This window comes from Halichoeres trimaculatus, unplaced genomic scaffold (genome assembly GCF_033239565.1).
Source record: "Halichoeres trimaculatus isolate MK-OKI-2021-1 unplaced genomic scaffold, fHalTri1.1 fHalTri1_scaffold_7, whole genome shotgun sequence".
In the NCBI taxonomy this organism is placed as follows: domain Eukaryota; kingdom Metazoa; phylum Chordata; class Actinopteri; order Labriformes; family Labridae; genus Halichoeres; species Halichoeres trimaculatus.
In genome coordinates this window covers 13,615,826-13,636,373 of record NW_027437185.1, presented here as the reverse complement: position 1 = coordinate 13,636,373, position 20,548 = coordinate 13,615,826, and the positions used below count along the sequence as shown (strand labels likewise).

At 41.3% G+C, this 20,548-nt stretch overlaps 1 protein-coding gene across 6 annotated transcripts in view; it reads left to right on the top strand.

Annotated features, from left to right (window-relative positions):
- The window catches only part of tenm2a (teneurin transmembrane protein 2a), a 272,913-nt gene that overhangs the window by 87,802 nt on the left and 164,563 nt on the right, over positions 1-20,548 (top strand). For all 6 annotated transcript variants that reach the window (XM_074674856.1, XM_074674857.1, XM_074674854.1 and 3 more), the window contains one exon: positions 9,759-10,052. In XM_074674856.1, coding sequence (XP_074530957.1) covers positions 9,759-10,052 — 294 coding nt within the window. The remainder of the gene's footprint in view (positions 1-9,758; positions 10,053-20,548) is intronic.

Here is a 20,548-nt window from a genome sequence, read left to right as displayed (position 1 = left end):
TTATTTATATAGCACCGGTTTACAATTACTCTTCTCACAAGATGCTCTCCAAAGAAAAATACAGAAGCAGATCAACACTGAACTCTAACAGCAGACTTTAAATCCTGAGTTTGAACAATGAAAACCAGTGGAAATAAGAGCTGTATTATTTTTTTCCTCTTTGACACCTGGGTGCAGTCATACAAGCAAGAAACATTTAGTTTTTATTAGCTTATCAAAGGTAGAGTCTGCAGGATTTTACATAAAACATAAAATGTCAACTTTTACAGTATGAAATCCTGCTCTGTCGTCTCCTATGGGACTCTGTGCAAATATGTCAGTGTCTATGTCTGCTCCGAATCCACACAAATCCACTCTTCAGCTTGTATGTTGATGTTTTGATTGTATCAGATGTTTCTGGGCGGAGAGTAAGCGTGGTTACATCAGCCAATCACAGCACGCCCAGTGCAAAAGTGACTTTGCGTGTTGATTGGCGAATGGAAGAAGCTAATCAGAGCAGCTTTGACAGTGGATGTTGCACAGAGAAAGAAAAACACAACAAAAGTGAAACAAAACACCAAAACAGATAAAGCATTTTACTCAATGAGGGTGAAGTTTGGCTCGGCTTTCAGCTGCCATCTGGCATTTGAAGAGAAACATGATTCTGCAGGTGGTTGCTAGGCTAGACATACCAACTCACGTCACTCTTTGTCCCGTGCTGCTGTTGAAGTGCCTGAAAGCAAGTGAAAGTTGAGTCAAACTTCACCCTTATTTAGGAAAAATCTTGATCTGTTTAGCGTTCCGTTTAAGTTTGGTTGTTTTTCTTGCTCTGTGCTACGTCCACTATCGCAGCTGCTCTGATTAGCTCCTTCCACTCATAACCATCAACATGCAAAGTCACTTGCACACTGGGCCCTCTGTGATTGGCTAATGTAACCACGTTTTCTCTCTGCCCAGAAAAGCAAACACAACCAAAACATCAACATACAGGCTGAGGAGGGGGTTGAGGCAGAAACAGACACTGACACAGATGTATAGAGGGCAATAGTGGTTGATTGAGCAGGATTAAATACTGTAATAGCCGACATTTTTTTTTTTTTTTTTTAGGAAAATCCTGCAGACTCTACCTTTAACTTCAGCTTGTTGAAAAAACGGTCGTCAACTTTGTTTGATTTGTGTTTCTGGCGGGTAACATTCAGTGGTATGGTACAGGATTCCTCTTCTGAAAAGACTAACCTGTTGTGTAAAGTCAAGGTAACGAGGGTGGAGAGAGTGAATGCAAACACCAACGCTGTCGATGTAACAACAAAACACTGAGCTGAAGACAATAAAATTCTCCATAAAGCTGATTGGAACTGTGTAGCTTGACAGATGCAGAAAAAAAAAAAGAGTTAAGTGTTAGATACCAAGCAGTATGGCACCAGGCAGGGGGGTGTTGCTTTTTATTTTGGCCAAACAAGACAAAAAAATACAAAGCAGGATTGTGACAACTAGGCCTATATAACAAGTCGTCTTTATATACGCCGCTAATTAGCTTAACAAAAGAAATGAGGTGTAAACTAACACAATAAGACAAAAAAGAACACATAAATTAGTCTATCCAAACCAAGAAAAGTGAAGCTAAAAATAAAGCTATTGTTGAAATAGATACAAAGACAAATAAGACCCATGTTTTTATCATGAAACTGGGACTCTTGATCACATCCCTTGGCATCACATTTTGCTCCAACTGGGAAACACCATCTCCCGTAATCAAGCAACTCAAAAACAATGAAATGATTATTCAAGTAACAGAGGTGCGTTGAACCTTACGGTGCTTAATTTTTGTGTTAAAATTCAACCATTTAATAATAGAGCAAAAACAGCTAAATGAAAATGAGTGTGAATATGTCTGTGTGGTTGACTCCAAGGTAAAAAGAGCAGATGTTTGTGGTAAATAATGAAGTGAGAGTCAGCTGAAGATTTTTTTCATTCTTGGCTGTGACCATCGCAGTTACAGCGAGTTGAACTCATACCCACTACTAGCATTAAAAGTAAATATAATCAGCTTTATCTCCCAGTATGAACAAAGAGCTGGCTTGTATCTCCTTGTGTAATTACTAGGTTTTATTTATAGATGAGAAACAAACATTTTGTGCATGTATAAAACGTGCTACATCAAAGTGTGTTGTCTCACTATCAACACTTGTAGAGGTTTGGTTCATTAGCTTCCCTGTGTTTAATAAATGCACCTGTGTAACACTCACTTCATTTATACACAACTTTACCTCATCTCCATGGAAACCCTGATTTGCGGAGATGTTTATTAGTATTCTCCGCTGCGATGCTGTGTGTTTGTGCAACTGTGTGAGTGTGATTGTAATAACAGAATGTGTGGTAAATATAGCCGAACAACAATCCCACAAACCCCGCTCTCACTCGCAGACAGCAGTGACCCTGAACCTGGACCTTTGTATAGCAGGTATGCAAGTAGAAGCCAAATGACTCCTTCTTGCTCTCAGTGTCTCTGCGTAGGTGCTTTCATTAAATCCACTCTGTTGGCTTATTACTCAGGTAAACACAGTCCTCCTCTGCCTGTCTGCTTTCTCTCTCCCGCTCTGCGTCCTTTCCTGCAGAGGCTGTTTACCATGACCGGGGATTTCATCATCCTTTCACTACCTCATCTTATGATCCTTTTTTTCGTCATCTGCTCGGCTCACTTTCTATTTTACTCCCTATTTTTACCCCTTATCAACTTAAAAGAAGGAACATTTTTCTCTCCTTTCCATTTTAGCGCAGCAGCAGCAGCTGCTTGCGTGAACTCAACTAAGGATCATTTTTCATTGTATGACACTAAATAAATGCAATGACTAGGTCTTTCAAAATTTATGAATTCATGAATTTTCTCTCACCCAAAGTCCAGTAATTGTCTCTGGACTCTGTCTAAGGCCTGTTTTGCATATTTGTAGCCACTCATTTTCTCATTCTAATTTCATCACTATTTATACAAAGAGTGGTAAACTCTGCGAGAGGTGATTTACATTAACACAATGGACAAGTGGTTGATAGACAATTAATAGTAGTAATAAAAGTGTGTGTCCAGGGTTGTGTGTGTGTGTGGCTGTGGCTGGAGACACAGGTATTCCTTATGGTTGCCCATCCATGAGTGGAGTTTTTATATTCCATCCAAATCTTAACTCTCTTAACTCAGCACAGCTTGTTTTATGTACAAGAATGCAAACATTGCTTTTGTGTTCACCTGTGATAAACCTGAGACCTCAAAATGTGGGGAAAAAGATGGACGACACGATGGCTTCTCAAAAGTGAAGCAAAACAATTAAAGCTCTACCAGCTAACACACAGTGTTAGCAGACACAACATGAGCCAAACTGTAAAATTTGAACACCTAACATTATGGTTAGTTTTTATGATGTTGATGTATATGAAGGTGTTGTCTTTCTTTAGAACTTGTGTTTTAGTGCGCCATTTGATACTTTGTAAACAAATGGTCTGATTTCAATATTGAAGCTCCTTCTACTAATGTGACCCCTGCAATGCTCTGTGAACCAGATCAGCAGCGGAGGGGAAACATGGGGAAAGAAAAGACTACAAAATCACATCTCACTGGACCATACATGTCAAAAGCTTCAGACTGACACAAGAAGCTGTTAGTCCCCACTGGCCTCGGGGACCTTTGCTCTTGTATCAGTAGGTTAGATTTGTGTTTTGATTAGAAAAAGGGATCAAACAGAAACACAGTGACTCCATCAGTTTACCAAGTCTGCAATACAACAGTATACCAGGACCTGTTACCAAGGGGTGAATCTGCTTTCACTTTTGTCCAATTACAGGGTCTGGAGTCACCTAAAACACCAACATGAACATTCATACTGGGGATGGAATGGTTTATGAAAAAAATCCAAACTGTTTGGTTTACCTGACCCCTGTTATTCGGCTCATGGGTTTTTTTTTTGTTTTGTTTTGTTTTTGTTTTTGTTTTTTTTATTTTTTTTATTTTTTATTAGTACTACTCAGTTCAGAGCGAGCATGTGCGATGGGAGGTGAAGGAGTACAGCAGGACAGTTGTGGAGAGAGGCGTGTGTGTTGTGTACATGGCGAGCTGAGAAGACAGCCAGAAATAGAGGATGTGTCAGCAGCATTGTATCATTCTGCTGTATGAGAGCACTTTGGATTCTGTGTGAGCTCTGATGACGGTGGTGGATTAAGCTGCGACTAACTGTTGCCAATTTAGTAACTTTGTTGCTTTATTTAGCAACTTTTCAGACCCCAAGGTGACTTTTTGTTTCCAAAAAAGCAGCTAGCGACAAATCTAGCAATGTTTGTGGAGTTTGGAGACTGTGATGTCTCAATGAGCTGCAAGTGCTACTTTAAGTCCCTCCCCTATCGCAGTAGTCACCTCCTGCCAGAGCAGACAACTGCATCCAAATGAACAAAGCAAGTAGGTGTGTTATTTTGGTCACTTCTGCCAGTCCCAAGCCCAGATGAAGGGGAAGGGTTCAAATTTTGACATGAAAAAATTCCACAGAGGAAATTTAAATTTTTAAATATTTTTTTTTTCCTGCTTTCCATCTCTACCACATCATTTCTCTCTCCTATAGCATCCAGGATAATCACAAGCAAATGACTTATTATGCAAATGAGGCGAGACAGCCAATAGAGACTTTACTTACTGTGGAGTTGGCATGTTGAAACAAGCAGCGTCTCACCTAGCTATGATGCTAGTGATGTTTCATATAGCCTCTACCAGGTCTTACTTGACTATACATCACATAAAAAAAGAAAACCGTTTACAGGGGATTATTTGGACATAAGGTTCTTTGGAGTGTAAAAAACAGCATCAGTGTATACCAAACAAACCAAAAACCGTGACCACAAAACTGTGATATGATCCGAACCATGGATTTTGTGAACAGTTCCATCCCTAATTTAGCCTATGTTTGTTGTTTAACATTGGCAGTTTAGTGGAAGACAAAAATGCTAAGTGTGCTGAAATATTAAGCTCAACACACAATCAAAAAGAGTAGATTTGAAACCAAAAAAGAGATTTGTAAGCAAAAGAGAATACGTGAGAAATGAAAAAAAAATAGATCAAAACAGAACAGGTTGCAATTGAAAAAAAAAACAGAGAACATATTTCTTTCCATTTTGCTTTATAAATCAGTCCTTTTGGCTTGCAAGTTGAAAACCTTCTTTTGAAAATCAGTCTTCTTTGCTTCCAAGCTCCAAAGTTTTGCTCACAAATTCTACCTCACTTAATGGGCGGGGCCTGCACTGTTTTTATTTATTTATTTTTCCATAGCAACCTGTTCTGTTTTGATCTCAATTTTTTTTTTATTTTTCACTTATTCTCTTTTGCTTACAAATCTCTTTTTTGTTTCAAATCTATTCTTTGTGATTGAATAATAAAGAAACAAAATTCTCTCCATAAAAGTGTCATACTTCCCATCTTATATTCCACATTTTCACAACTAGTTCCCTTGGTTTTGAACATGCTTTTTCTTTCAATCATTTTTTTTCTTGGAGCCGCACGGTGCAAAAGAGAACACCACACAAAGAGAAACCGTTTTCTGGGTTTTTTCTATGGAGAGCAGAACAAACTGAGCCCCTGAAACTTGGGTCTGTCCTTTGTCAAACTGCTCTCCTGTCTCTGTCTTTGTCTTTGGTCTGGCGAAGCATCCATCACTTCAGCTCTCTTCATTAGAGATGAATAGATATATGTTATATGGCTTCATAATTTAAAAAGAAGAAAACACTAAAGCAAGTCAGATTTTTCAGGAATACTAAAGTGCAGCGCAAATGAATTCTGAATTGGATGCAAATGAAAATGGAAAATAACAAGGAATGACACATTTTGGCTTTTATTAGCCACAAATTCCACCATTTTAAAGCTGTGACAGAAAAAAATAAGGCTTTTACTGTTATTAGCAATAATTTCCGCTTTTTCTGGGGATTGTTCAGGAGCCTACTGTGCACACTCGCATTTGCTTCCTGATTTTGATGCATCCTCCACCCAGGAGCAAATCAGTTCACTGGTTCAGCACTTCAGGGCAAATCAGAACTTGTTGTGAACCGTCGCTCCCCCCAAGGTTTGAAATGGCATGTCCGAGGGTGGCCTGCACTGTAAACTATTGGATCTGGAAAAAGCAATGTAATTGCAGGCACTGATGCCCACATGTTCTGCCTGTTTTACATCCTTTACAGAATTACACGGTGGGGTGAGGGAAAGTCAACCAGCATAATGCAGAGTCCTGCTGCCTATACTTTGCCTGTCAAACTGCTAACAAGCACAAATGATTTTTTAATGATAGGCCCCTCTATCCCACAAAGCTGTCTACTCACAAACAAGCTTTCTTGCACGCATACACACCCTGCACGCTGCGCATATTCGCTCCCACACACATCCATAATGAGTTTTATCAAGGGAAGTACATGCGGTTTAATGGATCACTGGAAATGCCAGTCCCACTCTCACTACTGTGTTCAAGTTCCAACAAGATGCTTTCTTCTTCCTCTGTGTCGCTTAATTTTTGGAAAGGGTGAAAGAATTTTCTGAATAATGATGTATTTTGCAGGTGCAGGAAACTTGAGTCTCTTTTTGGGCGAGGAACAATGCAACATTTCCATCAAGTGATGGGTCTTTGTTAGGAAGAGCCAGTGTGTGTGGTCTTGAGTGTGGTGTTATACCGACGCTGGAGGCTAAAATTAGTTAGGGTATGTTGCTTTAAGTAGGACTGAGACATTAGTATTCAGGAGGAGAAATCCTTGAGTTCGAAGGCCTGTCAGATGGCATAAATCTGCACGGTGGTTTGCAATTTGCGTGGACAGGTTTGACCTCTCCTAGCGTTTTGGTGGCAGTCATTACCTTGAAACCTTTTAGAAATAATCACAACAAACAATCAAAGGGAGGCTTTAAAGTTTAAGTCTGTCTCATTTTGTCCACTTCTTTTACTTTTTTCAACTCCAAAAAGTCTTTATTTCATTTGACAGTGAATGAACAACATCTTGTTGATCTAATATTCTATCTCAGTGCACGCTTAAAAACAGGCTTGAATTTTACCCAGCAGTCCATGTAAACATAGTAACTCAGTAACCCTCTTTCCACTCCCCCTTTTTCTATCATACAAATATTTTTATGCTATTTAACTGCCTTCGTCCCTCTCCCTGCATTCCTCTCCGCTTTTGACTCTGATAGTGAAAATTATTCAGGGAAGCATTCACGATCATGCCATTTCAGCTCTATTGCACAGTCAAATGCAGATGTCTGCACACATACATACATATTATTAGCCCACTTTTCAGTTCTGCTAGGTCATTGTGAGCGTTCTTGTTATTCAAATTGAGCTCGACATAGTCTGTGTTTGGATTTGATTCAGCTTGAACTGATTCAAGATCCTCCTCTGCATCTTGTATTCTGTTTCTTTGCGCGCTGAAACAGAACCAGACTCGGGATCAAATCATCATGTTTTTCTTTTTTAAATCTGCCTTGTTCTTCACCTTTCCTTCCACTTTTTTCATCACTCTCTTCATCACCCTTTTTTTCTTTATTAGAGTAAAGCATTCAGGCAAGATTTTGCTGCTTTCCGCCCTGTGGCGTAGTCTAACTTAGATTTATAACACAGTCGTTTGAATGCACAGATCAACTCACAAAGAAGAAATGAGCACGTCAGCAGCGCAACAATGAGCAGACACAGATGTGCACATCCCAAGGCAGCTGCAGAAGCAGCTCGAGGTTCAAAACACACATTACTGTGTTTCAGAAGCGTAACGATGACAGTGCCAGTGTCGCGCCATAAGAAAGCCATTGATCTGATTAGAATGCAGCGGCATATTTGCTCCCACATCTGTCATAATATCATGTTACGAACATGCGATCGGTTTTCCATTTGTGGAATAACTGAGATAGATTTTCATGTCTGCTTCAGCCCGTTATACCAATCCATCTTTCTTTGAGGACATGTAGATTGCCACGGCGTCGTCGAGCCGTGCCTGCTGCTGATGGTGATAAGGAGTGATTGGATTTTGCATGTGTAATCACTGGTTATGGGATGTTAATTGTACAGAGCGGTGGCCTGTGGGGTTTTACGTTAGATATGTGTGTTAAGCTCAAACACAGGCATACACACATACACATGCACTGACACTTTGATGTTGTGTAACCGCCTCGGTGTAGCGTTTGTTTAGAGTAGAAGATGTGTTTGTGGCCCAATTATTGTCATTGTGGTCGAATGGGATGATTTGCATAGAGACTTCCTAAATGTGATTGTGAAGTAGATGTTTTTCTAGCAAGTGGTTCAGTTCTGGATGATTTGCTGACTGATGTTAAAGAACTTCTGTGCTCTACTCTCTCAGGATACATGGAGTTCTCCCCTGTTCTTCTGCGCTACTTCATCTCAGGTATGAGTTCAACGTTTAGCGTTAGATCGGTGCATATTTTAGAGAATCAGTGTCAATTACCAACAGATTGTGAAAGTCTCCAGTTTCATGTGGAGTGAAAAGAGTTTCTTTTGTCATTCATGATCAGTGGGAGGAAACAGCAAAGCGGCAAAGAAGATAAGAAATGGTAACGTTCTTTGATGTCTTGCAGTGGTTTGGTGCCTCGTAGTGAGCTGGATTCTTGGCAAGCTGTAGTGACAAAGTAGAATCCACCTGTGGAGTTGTCCCTTTATGTCTATTCTTTAGTCAGGTCCATCTGTTTGTCTGAGTAGAACTAGAGAAAGTAGGAGCCGCCTTTCACCACATCCCCCCGCTAAGTTTCCCTTCAAGGCCCCCTCCTCCTCCTTATTACTTTCAGAACAACTCTCAAGTTGTGAAGAGTGGCCGTGAAGATCCAGCAGACGATTGTCATCTGTTTAATTCCTCTCCCTCTGATTGCGTCCGTACGCTTGATGAGTCACAGTTAACCCAGTCACACAGCTGTGTGATTCCCGGCGCATTGATTCATAGTGTGCCGCCACGATGCTATCCTCTCCTCACTCGCCTCTTCCTTTCCCCTCCCTCACAAACTGCTAATGAAGTGAATCACAACTGTTTTTCCCCCGATCCCTTTACCCCAACAGCTGATGGTGAGCGATTGCATCCACAATACTCTTTTAATTAGTATAGAGAATAAATTGGTTGAGCATGCCTTTTTCCTTAATTGCTTTTTCCTCAGCTTGGATTTAATTGGGCTGCAGCACTGTTTATTGATCTCCTTTGATGTGCTTTAATTTGGATAATTTTATATATTTATTTTGGACGTGACGAGTTGGTTTGTCTTCAGGGGGAGAGTGTAAGGCAGTGGGGACAGTGCTGCAGTAGACTGCGGTACATTCACTGAGCCTGGGGTCCAGCGTGTGATGGCAACTAGGTGGGTAGATGATCAAACCGAGGAGGCAGAAAAGCAGCTCCACTACAGTCTGAGAGGCCTCCAGTGAGCAGCTCTTTGATCTCACATCAACATCTCATGAATGCCAATGTGGAGCAGTAAAGCGAGGGCGGCAGGCCTTCTAAGCCAGCCTTAACAGGCCTGCAGGCCACTACATATTCCTTCCAGCAGCTAGTTTGTAGTTGGTGCCTGATTCATGCTGCGTCATCTCTCCCCCTCCTGCCTGCAACAACAAAGCCCAATTTTCAGCCTCCGCCTCCGTAGTTTCATAATTAGTGTGCCTCTCTGTGTGTGATTGTGGGTTTGTTTGCTAGATAAGCGAGTGAGCATTTGTTTATGTGAATGCTTCCATTCACTGCTTTACTTAAATAACTCCCCACACGCTGTCTCTGTAACTCCACTTTCTCGTTTATAGGGGGGAACTTCACCCTGGCCGAGCTCGGAGTATGCGAGCCAACTCCACCTCCTCACCCAGCTGCTGTTCCCTACTGTCCCGACCTGGGCCTCCTCCAGAGGGGGTACTCCCTTAGTGCAGGGTCTGACGCCGACTCAGACCCTGAGGGGCCGCTGACCCCAGAGAGAGCCATCCAGCTGTGGGCTGAAAGGGGAAGGGTAAAGTCCCGCCGCAGCTCAGGAGTGTCCAGCCGTGAGAACTCAGCCCTCACCCTCACCGACTCCGAGAATGAAAACAAGTCTGACGACGAATCAGGTAGGACGTGTTCAAAACAAGCCCAGAATGTATGCGTGCATAAAAGCACGGGCCTACTGATTTGAGAGAGGAAAGATAGACTCCATGATTGATTGAAAACAAATAGCAGTGTGTGTTTCTTCTTCAGGGAGAATGTAAATCTCTGATACTTCTGTCAATATTGTTAAAATCTGTGGACTGCTTCTCCCACAGACAGTCTTTCTAAGAATTGGTTGTGTGGTGGATTTGTGGACTGAGTCTGTTTCTGAGCTAAGAACAGTGGTTGGAACCCCCAGAGAGCCATCCTTGTTTTCATCAATAACACTTAGCCAAAGCCCACTAACTCTACCCTCATACACCACTCAGCTGCTTAGATCTCACCGCTGGTCCATCAGACTCCAAAAAATCATTTGGGTTTGGAGGTGGCAGCGCTGGTGGATTTTTACTCCTGTGATCCAACAAAAAGATGCAGCCAGACAAAAGCAATTCTTTATTTTTCAAGTGAAGCCTTTCTTTGAATCTGCAAGTGTGAATGTGTGATGTTCCCACAGGGAAGCTTCATCCTCTGGCAACTTTGTTTATTACCAACTTCCCATTTCCTTGTTAATCCTGACGCAGTCGTAAACCAGCGCTCGAGCCTCGCTGAGGTGTCAATGGAGGTTAATGAAAAGTGGATGGAAGGAAAAGCAACAGTCTAATTAATTGAATTCTTAGCAGCGGCACATATCAGCTGTGGATCAACCTCTGTAGGACTGCAGGCTTCTGAATCACAGACAACTTCTGCCGACTGATCAAACTACTCAACACCTATTAAACACGTCAAGGAACACCTTCCATGAGACGCGCCTCTCATCCCATCACCTGATAATTGCTTTGTGGTTAATTAACAAGCTAATCTTGCAGCCGCAGATATCAGCCACGGACGCCACACTCGCTCTCGCTGTCTCAGGGCCAGGAAGAACAGCACTGAGCGCTCTGTCACGGGCATTTCCAGACCTTGTGAAATTAGCTGCTTAATCCAGCCCTATACTGTGATAATTATTTGCCCGCAGTAGGATGTAGCCGAGTTTGATTGTTGAGATGATCAAAAGTTTTTTTGTTTTTTTTCTCAAGTTTACAGAGGAAAACTTTGTCGAAAAGACTTATTCATGGATTTTATGTGACTCACTTCTCCATTGATAAATTTCCAGAACATGTGTCAAATCAAAGTCAATTAAACTAATTGCAAGGCTCCAAAATTTTTCCTTCTATAGAAGCATTCAGGGGAACCACCGGCTCGTACCTTCAGCCTCGTTTCGTGTTGTTTTTACAGACCAGAGATTTAGATCAGGCATCTGCGTTGCTGTTCCTGCCAGCATGAAGAGATCAGAGGCAGCACGGCAGTCTGATAAAAGGACCAGGTGTGTGCCTGTGTTTGATCAAGTCAAGTCGTTACTTACTTAGTTGCTCTGAATGAAGGAAATCTCACCGCTTGCTCCTGCATCCCCCTCCAAAACAGAACATCTGATACCGAAGATGCGTTACACCTCAAAGCACCCATCGGAAAAATTTCACTCCCACAAGACCTTAAACGGCGTGTGCGCCCCGAGCAGTGTGGGTGCTGAATTCGCGAGTGTGTCTGAGTATGTCATTGTCTATCTATATGCTATTTTGTCTGTCTCCAGGTGTGAGAGTGTACGATACCAAACCCTGCATGTGTGTGTGTGGAAGTGTGAAGCTGGAGCATTGCAAGTGTCAAAACAGCAGGAAGAAGATCTAAGGGTCTAATAATAGAGATTGACGGAGGCAGAGGGAGAAACAACATCATAAACACATGCTAACAAATCAAAAAGACAGTGACGTGCTAAAACACCAAACAGCACACTGCACCACTCTCATCTAACAAGCCTCAGAAGTCTCACCTCCACTCACTTCTCCTCCTCCTTCTCTTCATCTCCCCCTTCTCCCACCTTTCTTCTCCAGCTTTCAAGATTCCTCTTCTTCTTCTCCTCCTGTCTACTCTTTGCACACGCTGCACCTCCCACCATCCCTCGTTATGCTCCTGTCAGTGCAGCTCGCTGACGTGACTGACAGATGTCAGTTTAAAGGTCTAGGGTTCCCCTTCAGGGCGGCAGCGTACATGTGGAAGAAGGCGGGCATGTGCCCTGTTGCAGGTTCTTCTTCCAAAATAGAAAGCCCAGAGAGATAGTGACAGATATCAGAAAGCTCAGGGAAAGTACTGTTTGTGTTTTTGTGTCTCTGTGTTTGTGTCTGCTGCCTGTCAGCGGGCGACTGGCTGCAGAGTGTCTGTTTGATAAATTCACTGCCTTCTGCCTCAAACCTTCTCTCCCTTTTATCATTTTTTGGCTTAAAAAACATAATGAGCTCCAAATACTTAAGAATTTAAAATGTCTTCCCCCTGCTACAGGTGACCTAACAACCAGAACTATTTTTAAATATTGATTATAGGAGAGAGGAAGATAAGTAGCTGGGGAAAAAAGTCAAAAACACAACACACATTCAATAACAGATTAAAGAGTGTGATTTTTTAGTTGGATCACATTTGTCAATCACATTGCCTGGTTCCATTGCTAGTCTCAACACAATTAGCACCTCATGTTTGCTTAATACAGACGACTAAAACTCAATTAACTCGAACAGAGAACTATAAGCTCCATAAAGGGGACTCCTGTAGAGATATAAATGAGAGTGAAGTGACACTGAAGTTATACAGTTTATGAGTTTGTCTGCATGCATCGAAAAGGTGCACACAGGTACTGTAAAAACAGGTACTGCACTGGGTTTTGGTATTATAGCTCAGGTCAATGTGATAAAAGTGATAAAATACAAAAATAATGCAATACTGAAGATTTGTGGAATAATGTAAAATTCTATCGATATTATCACCACAACATAAATCCAGGTAAAGCTGACAAGTCATTAAGTAAAGGATTGTGTAAACAAAACTGAATCTAACAAAGGGAGACATGAAGAATCAGATATGATTTATGTCCCTCATCTTGTGACTGTTTATCGTATTTAAATGGCAGTTGGCACTTATAGATAGATTAGATATCTAGATTGATAGATTGCTTTCCTGTTATACATCACATCTTACTCAAAGATGCTATGAGGAGGATCTGCTTTAATTGCACTCCCCCTCCACCTTGTGGCCCGGAGTCTTCGCACACTGTCATGAATTACTCTTTGCGAGGCATGTGTTTGTTTTGGAATGAAATAGGATAAAGACAAATTTTCTTTGTTCAAGACAACTTTTACTAGATACAACGCCCCGAGGTAAGGAACTTAACAGTACAGTTAGATAGCGCTGCGGTTATATGTAGGCTATATGTAGCGCTGTCAGTAGCCCGGTGCTCCGATGTATCTGTAGGCTAACATGACAACAAGTAAACACTGTCAGTTTGTAAGTAGTAAGTGTAAAGTCTGTCCTTTTTCTGTCTGACAGTTAGGCTCCTGTGTCCACCATCACTACAAAGTTAATCACAGAACTTGTTTTCAGAAGAGAATAACACAGATCTCTGTGTTTTACCTCTTCTCAATACTAAACTTCGTCAGTCAGTGTGGTGTTGTCATAGAGACCTAGACGTGCCGTAAATTAGTAAGCAGTTAGTTAGCAATTTATAATAATCTGTAACCTGTAATATTGGCGCTGATAATCTCATTTTAAAATGTGGATTATGATCAGGCATATATCTAGAAGGGAGACTTTTTCTAGATCACTTTTAAACTCCTCGCAGCCTCTTTAATGAGGGGTTAATGTGTTATTTCAGGCTTTACACTGTCCCTCTGGTACCTTCGTACCAGCTTTACATGATATACAGCTCAAAAAATTCCAAACTTTCCTCACTCCTTTGGAAACTGTTCATTTTAGTTTCTATTTGAAATGCTTTGTTTTGGTTGCTGTCTCTTTAAGGCCCCCTACTCCACTTGCAAAAACTAAGAGCAGATCTTTGTGTTTGAGGCCAGCTCCTCCAATGTGTCATGAACCAGTTTTGAGATCCTTATACAATGACTTAATCATTGCAAAGAGATATGTATGTACACATGTTGAGGTAACAGCTTGCTAAAGCAAAATGACAAAGCATGCTCTTGTGAATGACAGCTGGAATAATCTCTGGACAGTGATTCAAAAATAATCATAATAAAATGAAACAAGTTAGCTCATTTTGATTGGTCATTATTACAGCTGTTCCGTGGTAGTGCTGAGGTGGGGATAATAAAATAATTGGTTGAGCTGAAGCCCGACCAAACCCTTCTCTGGTGCTGTCCATGGTCCTGTAACACTGCCAAAGCCCGTATTGTGTTGTGGTTTGTGGTTGCTGGTCTTTTTTTCTGTTTTGGTCCCTTCACTCAGCTTCTTTAACATTCCTCTCTTGTTTCTGCACTGATTTCCTTCTCTAGTCTCTTTTTCTCTGCTTGAGATTGAACAGACATTAACCACAAATTTTGTGTCCTGTGATCCAAACAACTTGAGGGTAATCTGGTGTTCGCTGATACATTTTTTTTCCCACACTGTCAGCTACAAGAGGTGAAATCTTAAACTACATCAAAGCCAGAGCAGGACTTCATTCTGCAGGATGACTTGTTGTGACGTGTGTGATCAGGTTGTCCCTGGCATCACTCTTGCTATTAAGATTTAATTGCTGTTGTTACGGGGTTTTAACCAATCAAAATCAAGCCAGAAAAGTGGTTTATAAACTCAGTTATCACCCTGTCCTTTTCTTCTGCCTGACATGGATGCGCTCAAACAGAGTGACTTTCAAAGCAGTGAAAACTTAACAGAGAGCAACTTATCAGCCTGACAACAGCACAGCAGGTACACAGTGGCTCTGTGTGTCATTGTAATGAAGTAGTTTTCTCTGCAGACCTCTGGCACCAGTTCAATCAGTTTCTAAACTCAAACTCAGGGGAATTATTTTTTCATTTGTTTTTGTCATTTACTGCTAAATTCCAATTACCGACAAGTATGTAAAGCCTTTTAAATTAGTTTCCTAAATGCAACTCAGGGGTTTCAAAGTTTCCCTACATCTAGCTTTATTGCCGAATATTGAATAAAGACACTTTGCTTTTATTGCCCCTTCCAGACACTATTAAAATAAAGAGACTCGAACGTTGACTTGGCAGGGCCAATACAACTTTCATTTGCACAAGCAACACACTGAGACAAACAAATATGGGCAGCATTGGGAGATTTTCATTTTGGCAAAGTGGAGGAAGAGATTTACTGTCACACGGTGAGCTGCCTCGTAAAACGTCCGTCTGGAAACACAGGCAGGAGAACAGGAGCGCTTGTAAATTCTCACAGCAGTTCCTGATGGCTGCATCCAAACTGCATTGATCAGGAGGGAGAATGATTAAAACATGCATTAGATGAAATAAGATCAGGCTTTGACATTGATTTAGACCCGGAGCCCTGGGCCGGCTTTATGGCCAAATCCATAGTCCTATGCTCTAACATGCGAGTGTGTGTGTGTGGGTTCATACGCCTCTGTGTTCCCTCTCGTTAAACAGCAGCCAGTTAGAAAACAGGCTGAATTTAATTCAACTTCAGCATTGTTTTCCATCAATAAATCTAGGCTTTGCTCATACAGCTGACTTTATACACACACACGCACACTCTGCAGTCGAGGCCCAGTCACACACACACACACACACACACACACCCATGCTGATTAGCTGCCTTCAGACCATCTCCCTCTCCTCCTTCCCTCTATGGCACAATCTCTCCATCTGGTCGACTGGATAATAAATCATTGGGTCGTATTGTGACGTATGTGACAGGATGTATTAATCTCGTAATTAGAGAATGAAAAGGTGGCGCTAAATTTAGTCTGGCCTTTCTGCCTAATCCTGCCCCGCGTCTGGGCATGCTCACTCGCCTGGTGCCTTTCCTTCTCTTTTACCCCCCCTCCACAAGAGATGGCTTTTTAGAATTATATTTATGTTTAACTTTATGCTAATTCTCTTGTTTAACAAAGCAGAAAAACTTTAAAAATTCCACTTAGAACATCTGCAGTCCAAAAGTTTTTTTTTTTTTCCTTTGGTTGGTAGCTGGAGCTGTAATTATGCTTTATAAAAGCCACATTGGGCAGAGTGATTCCTGATTAACTAATCAAATCTACTAGCACAGGTGGCAGAGTGCCTGCACCAGCGCTGTCCTCTTTATTCTTTTTTAGTGAACTGCACAAATCCCACCCTAAATCAAAGTAAATCAACCATGTTTTATCCACTGATGTGCTGTTACTTTAGTGCAGCGCTGAAAGGATTGTCTTGTAATCAAGGTAAATTAAGATAATGTTTAATTATGATCATTTTGATAGCGTTTCTGTAGCGATGTGCTCTTTACTTTGAGATTCAGATTGTAATTATATGTCATACTATGATTGTTGGACCCTTTTTTTAGACCTCAGCCCCTCTAAGCACCAGTTACTCAGCCCATGCAGCTCCTGTCTATCAAATCCCAGCCACACTTATAGACTTGGACTGGTGTGGTCCCCCAAGACCACTGCTGTCCCCTCGGGGTCTCTCTGAGAGTGTGTGTGAGTAAGAAAGTGAGAGTGAGAGCTTGTGTGTGTGTGTGTGTTAGCAGGGTTGGGGGCATTAGCCTCTGATTGAGTTTTCAGCGAGCAACGTGGGGTGCGAAAGGCTCGACAATGGTCTAACAGAATTAGTAGCTTGTGATGAATGGTGTGTGAGAGCAGCACTGACAGCTCGCTTTCACAAACACACGATCGTGAGTGTGTGCATTAGTGTGTGCGTGGCTGCATGTACGCCTCCATACTTCACCCACTGGTTCAAGGACTTTTTGTCCATGCAGTGAGAGCTACACATGCTGGAATGAGCAGAGCAGTGATGGACGCACATACTTACACACACATGTGCGCACGTCTGTCTTTGGGTTTTGCCTAAGGTATGTGAAAATGCCCTGCAGCCAGGATCAATAAAGATTCGTCTTTTCAACATACAAATCAGAGCGCTCATACATGCTCAGACACGGGATGAATAAAAAAAAAACACTCACAGCCTTTGTTCTGCTCTCCTGACTCAGTAAAGACACTGTTTGACCAGAGAAGATAGTGAAGTGAGGACTGATAATACGCACACACACGTATTGGATACAAAAGATGGCCAGTACACACACACACTTGCACACACACTTACACACAGATGCATAAGAGCAGTGTTTAATAAAAGCCCCGGGATATTGATCACAGTAGATGGATGCTAACTCACATTAAAGTGAGGAAGCCCGGAGTGAAACAGAGAGGCAGAAGAGGAAAACATAAACGGCAGATGGACAGAGAGAAAAAGAAAAAGACAGAGGGGTTTTCACATAAAAAATGAGAATGAAAGAATCTTAAAAAATGTGTTTTTGTGGGGTTTTTGTGTTCAACAGCAGAAAGGGCTTGCATGTGCTAACACTCTGAAAATTTGGTGAAAAGGAGTCACAAAGGTGGTGAAAAATCATCGGCGTCCAACTTGTAACTTGCTGACGACTGTGCTGCCGCCCCTAATAGGGAATTTAGTTAGCCGTAATGGCCTCTCATGCCATCTTCAGACCTGCCAAGGAAGAAAGAGGGAGAGAGGGAGCACTGAGAGCAAATTGAGAATTCTCCAGCCAATTATGAGTGGTCATATTTTCCTCTGCATGATGGTGGAACTACTTTTGTAGTTTTTAATGGTCAGCGCTTTGCTTCTTAATGAAGGCTGGAGGTATCAGATAGAAAGACAGAAAGTGGAAAAGAAGGGAATAATGGGAGGGATGACGGCCAAAATGACTTTGTTTGTGTTTTTTAACCACATCTTAAATCCACTCTGTGTCTGTTTTACCTTTTTTTTCTGGGAAGTTGTTTCTTGTCTCCTTTAAGTTTGGTTTGTTGACTCTCAAACTCACACTATCCTCTCTTGATTTGTCATAATCTTTTTTGCTTTCTTTTCTCCTTTTTTTTCCTTTCTTTCCTAAATTCCTCTTCCTTCAGCTTACCTAGATGATGAGGAGGATGAGGACCCATTTGGAGACTATGTAATCAGTAAGTCACATCTGACTGTAGCCTCACTGAGACTCCATGGCCCACCCTAGCTCTTTCCGCTTGTCTGTGATTGTGTTTGATGTGCTTTTGTGTTGTGTTTCTGTGGGCGTGTGTGATTTACTGTTTCGTCCATAGGTTGATTTATGAAGGAAGTTGTTGCACCACGTAACAGCTCTCTAGCGAGGACCCTGTGTCAGGAAAAAAGGATTGCCCTTTTTGAAAGTATGATTGCACTCATTACCGTAATTATTGTTGTATTCACACATCCACAAACGAAACATAATATTTTCTGCAGCTCTTTGTTAAAAGTTGACAGGACGTTGGCGGTAGGTGCAAACAGGGACAGTAAAATAATTGGTTACTGTACATTACTCCTGTGTTTCATCTGATACAAGGCCAAGCCATTGTTCCCTTTCACATGCCTCATCTACATTTACGAGCAGCTTTCATTATGATCTCCTGTTCATTAGCACACGTCCAACTGGTTAATCTCTTCGCACTTGATCAGAGGAAATTTCCCAGAGGGCGCTTTTTTTTTCCCCCACCGTCACCACAATCAGAAAGTCAGTCGTATTTACTTGTGTCCCTATGATTGTTTGTCTCTCTGAGCATGAATTAGTGTTAATGTTTGTGTTATTGGACTGTGGGGTTTTCATCGGGCAGGTGAAAGAGTGAATGAGAGCGTGCTCGAAAGACGGGACACAGTCATGGGAATGTAAGGAGTTGAAGGTTATCTCCCTATTCAGCATGATTTGTGTGAAAGGATTCTTTGTATAAATCATGAACATGTAAGAGGTAGTACTGTAGGTCACAATCTTAAAGTGAATGAGACATTCATGCATGTGTCAGCAGAAAACAGAAGCGATAAGAGAGCACAGGCTCTCTGCTTTGGATCACAGTAAGGCCGATCTCAACACACACCTGAATAGATAAAAAGAGATGACAGCACACAGTTGCATTCACAGTTTCCCCCATACATGAATAGTGTTTGATAATTAAGCGTGACACATGCTTGGAGTCTGCCCCATTGTTCAGACCTTCTCATGTTCAGTGTATGAATAATGGAGCTTAATGACACTGTCACCTTTGAGTGAAACTGCTGTTAATATAAAGTCAGACTCCACACTTCTGCTTAGATTAAAACACTTATGAGAGGCAGAGTTATTACAGGTGATATTTGCTGATGTTAATTTCCCTCTATGCCTTTTTATTACTTTCTGCCTGTTGAAACACATCAGAAATATACCACTTGATGTGCACTGTTTCATAGTTTCTGGTGAGTCAATATTCATGGCTTTCTTTGAAATGAAAGCCTTGAAATATATTTCATTTACTGTACAGCAGATATATAGTACAATAACTGAAAGGATGAAACCTTAACCCTTAGTGTCCCCTGACATTTTTTCTTTAGAAGCTAATGCAGATAGGTCTAGTAGATATTAACATTCCTCTGTAAGTTTTCTCTCAAGATGTGTAATTACCTCCAGAACTGACGGTTCATCACTAGATAGAGAAATGATGAAAATTGTAGGATCAGTTTCCAAAAGTCTGACAGCTACAGATCAAAAATCCCATTCTCCTACCATGCCCTGCAATGATTAAAGTAGTTTTTCATTTTTTGAACATTTTTTAAATTTTAAATCTTCAACAGCCTTCAATTTTAACCAAGAGCTATCCTGGCTGACACTACAGGGTTTCTAATTTATTTCTGGGTCTGTTTTCAATATTGAAATTGGGAATACAAAGAATTTGGTGAGTAGTGAGGACCAGAAAATGTAATAAGAAAATATTTCTTGTCCCTTTTTTATAAGATGTCAAAAAGAGCCAAATACAGACTTTTTATAAATGTAGAAAGCTGCAAACCAACCTTGTATTTGCCAAATTTAGCATACAACCAAATGTGATACAGCAATCTCTGAGCCATCAGTCACTCTCATAAAGAAGTCAGAGTCACATGTCAATCGTCCAAAGAATGATGTACAACCCAGCGGCTACTGCAGGGGACGTGAGCAACGCAGTCATCAATCTTCCAAACAGGAAGAGAGGCTGAATGTGTCTGTTTTCGATCCAGTGATGTGCAAGGTGGGGGTTAAATGATACATCAGCTGACCATTATCGAGGCAAAGCCAGTTGATTTTACTCTGTGCTCACAAGAATCGGCACAAGAATCATAAAAGAGGACATGAGAAACACATAATTATAATAGTCATTAAAGAAAAATAGGTGAAGATATTAATCAATTTCTACATTTTCCTCGATTGATTCTAAATAATGTTTCAGGTCTTAGTTTATTGGAGTGTGATGTTCAGATTGTGCAGGATTCTCACTCATGACACTTTAAAAAAAGAGATTATTATCTGGTTGTGAAATGTCACCTGTATCTAAATATATCACCTCAATGAACAGAGTTTAGGGCCTGTAAGATACACTATCAAAGGTCTTTTTTTTTTCTTTTTACTGTGCATGAAAGTTCAGAAGCACATCTTG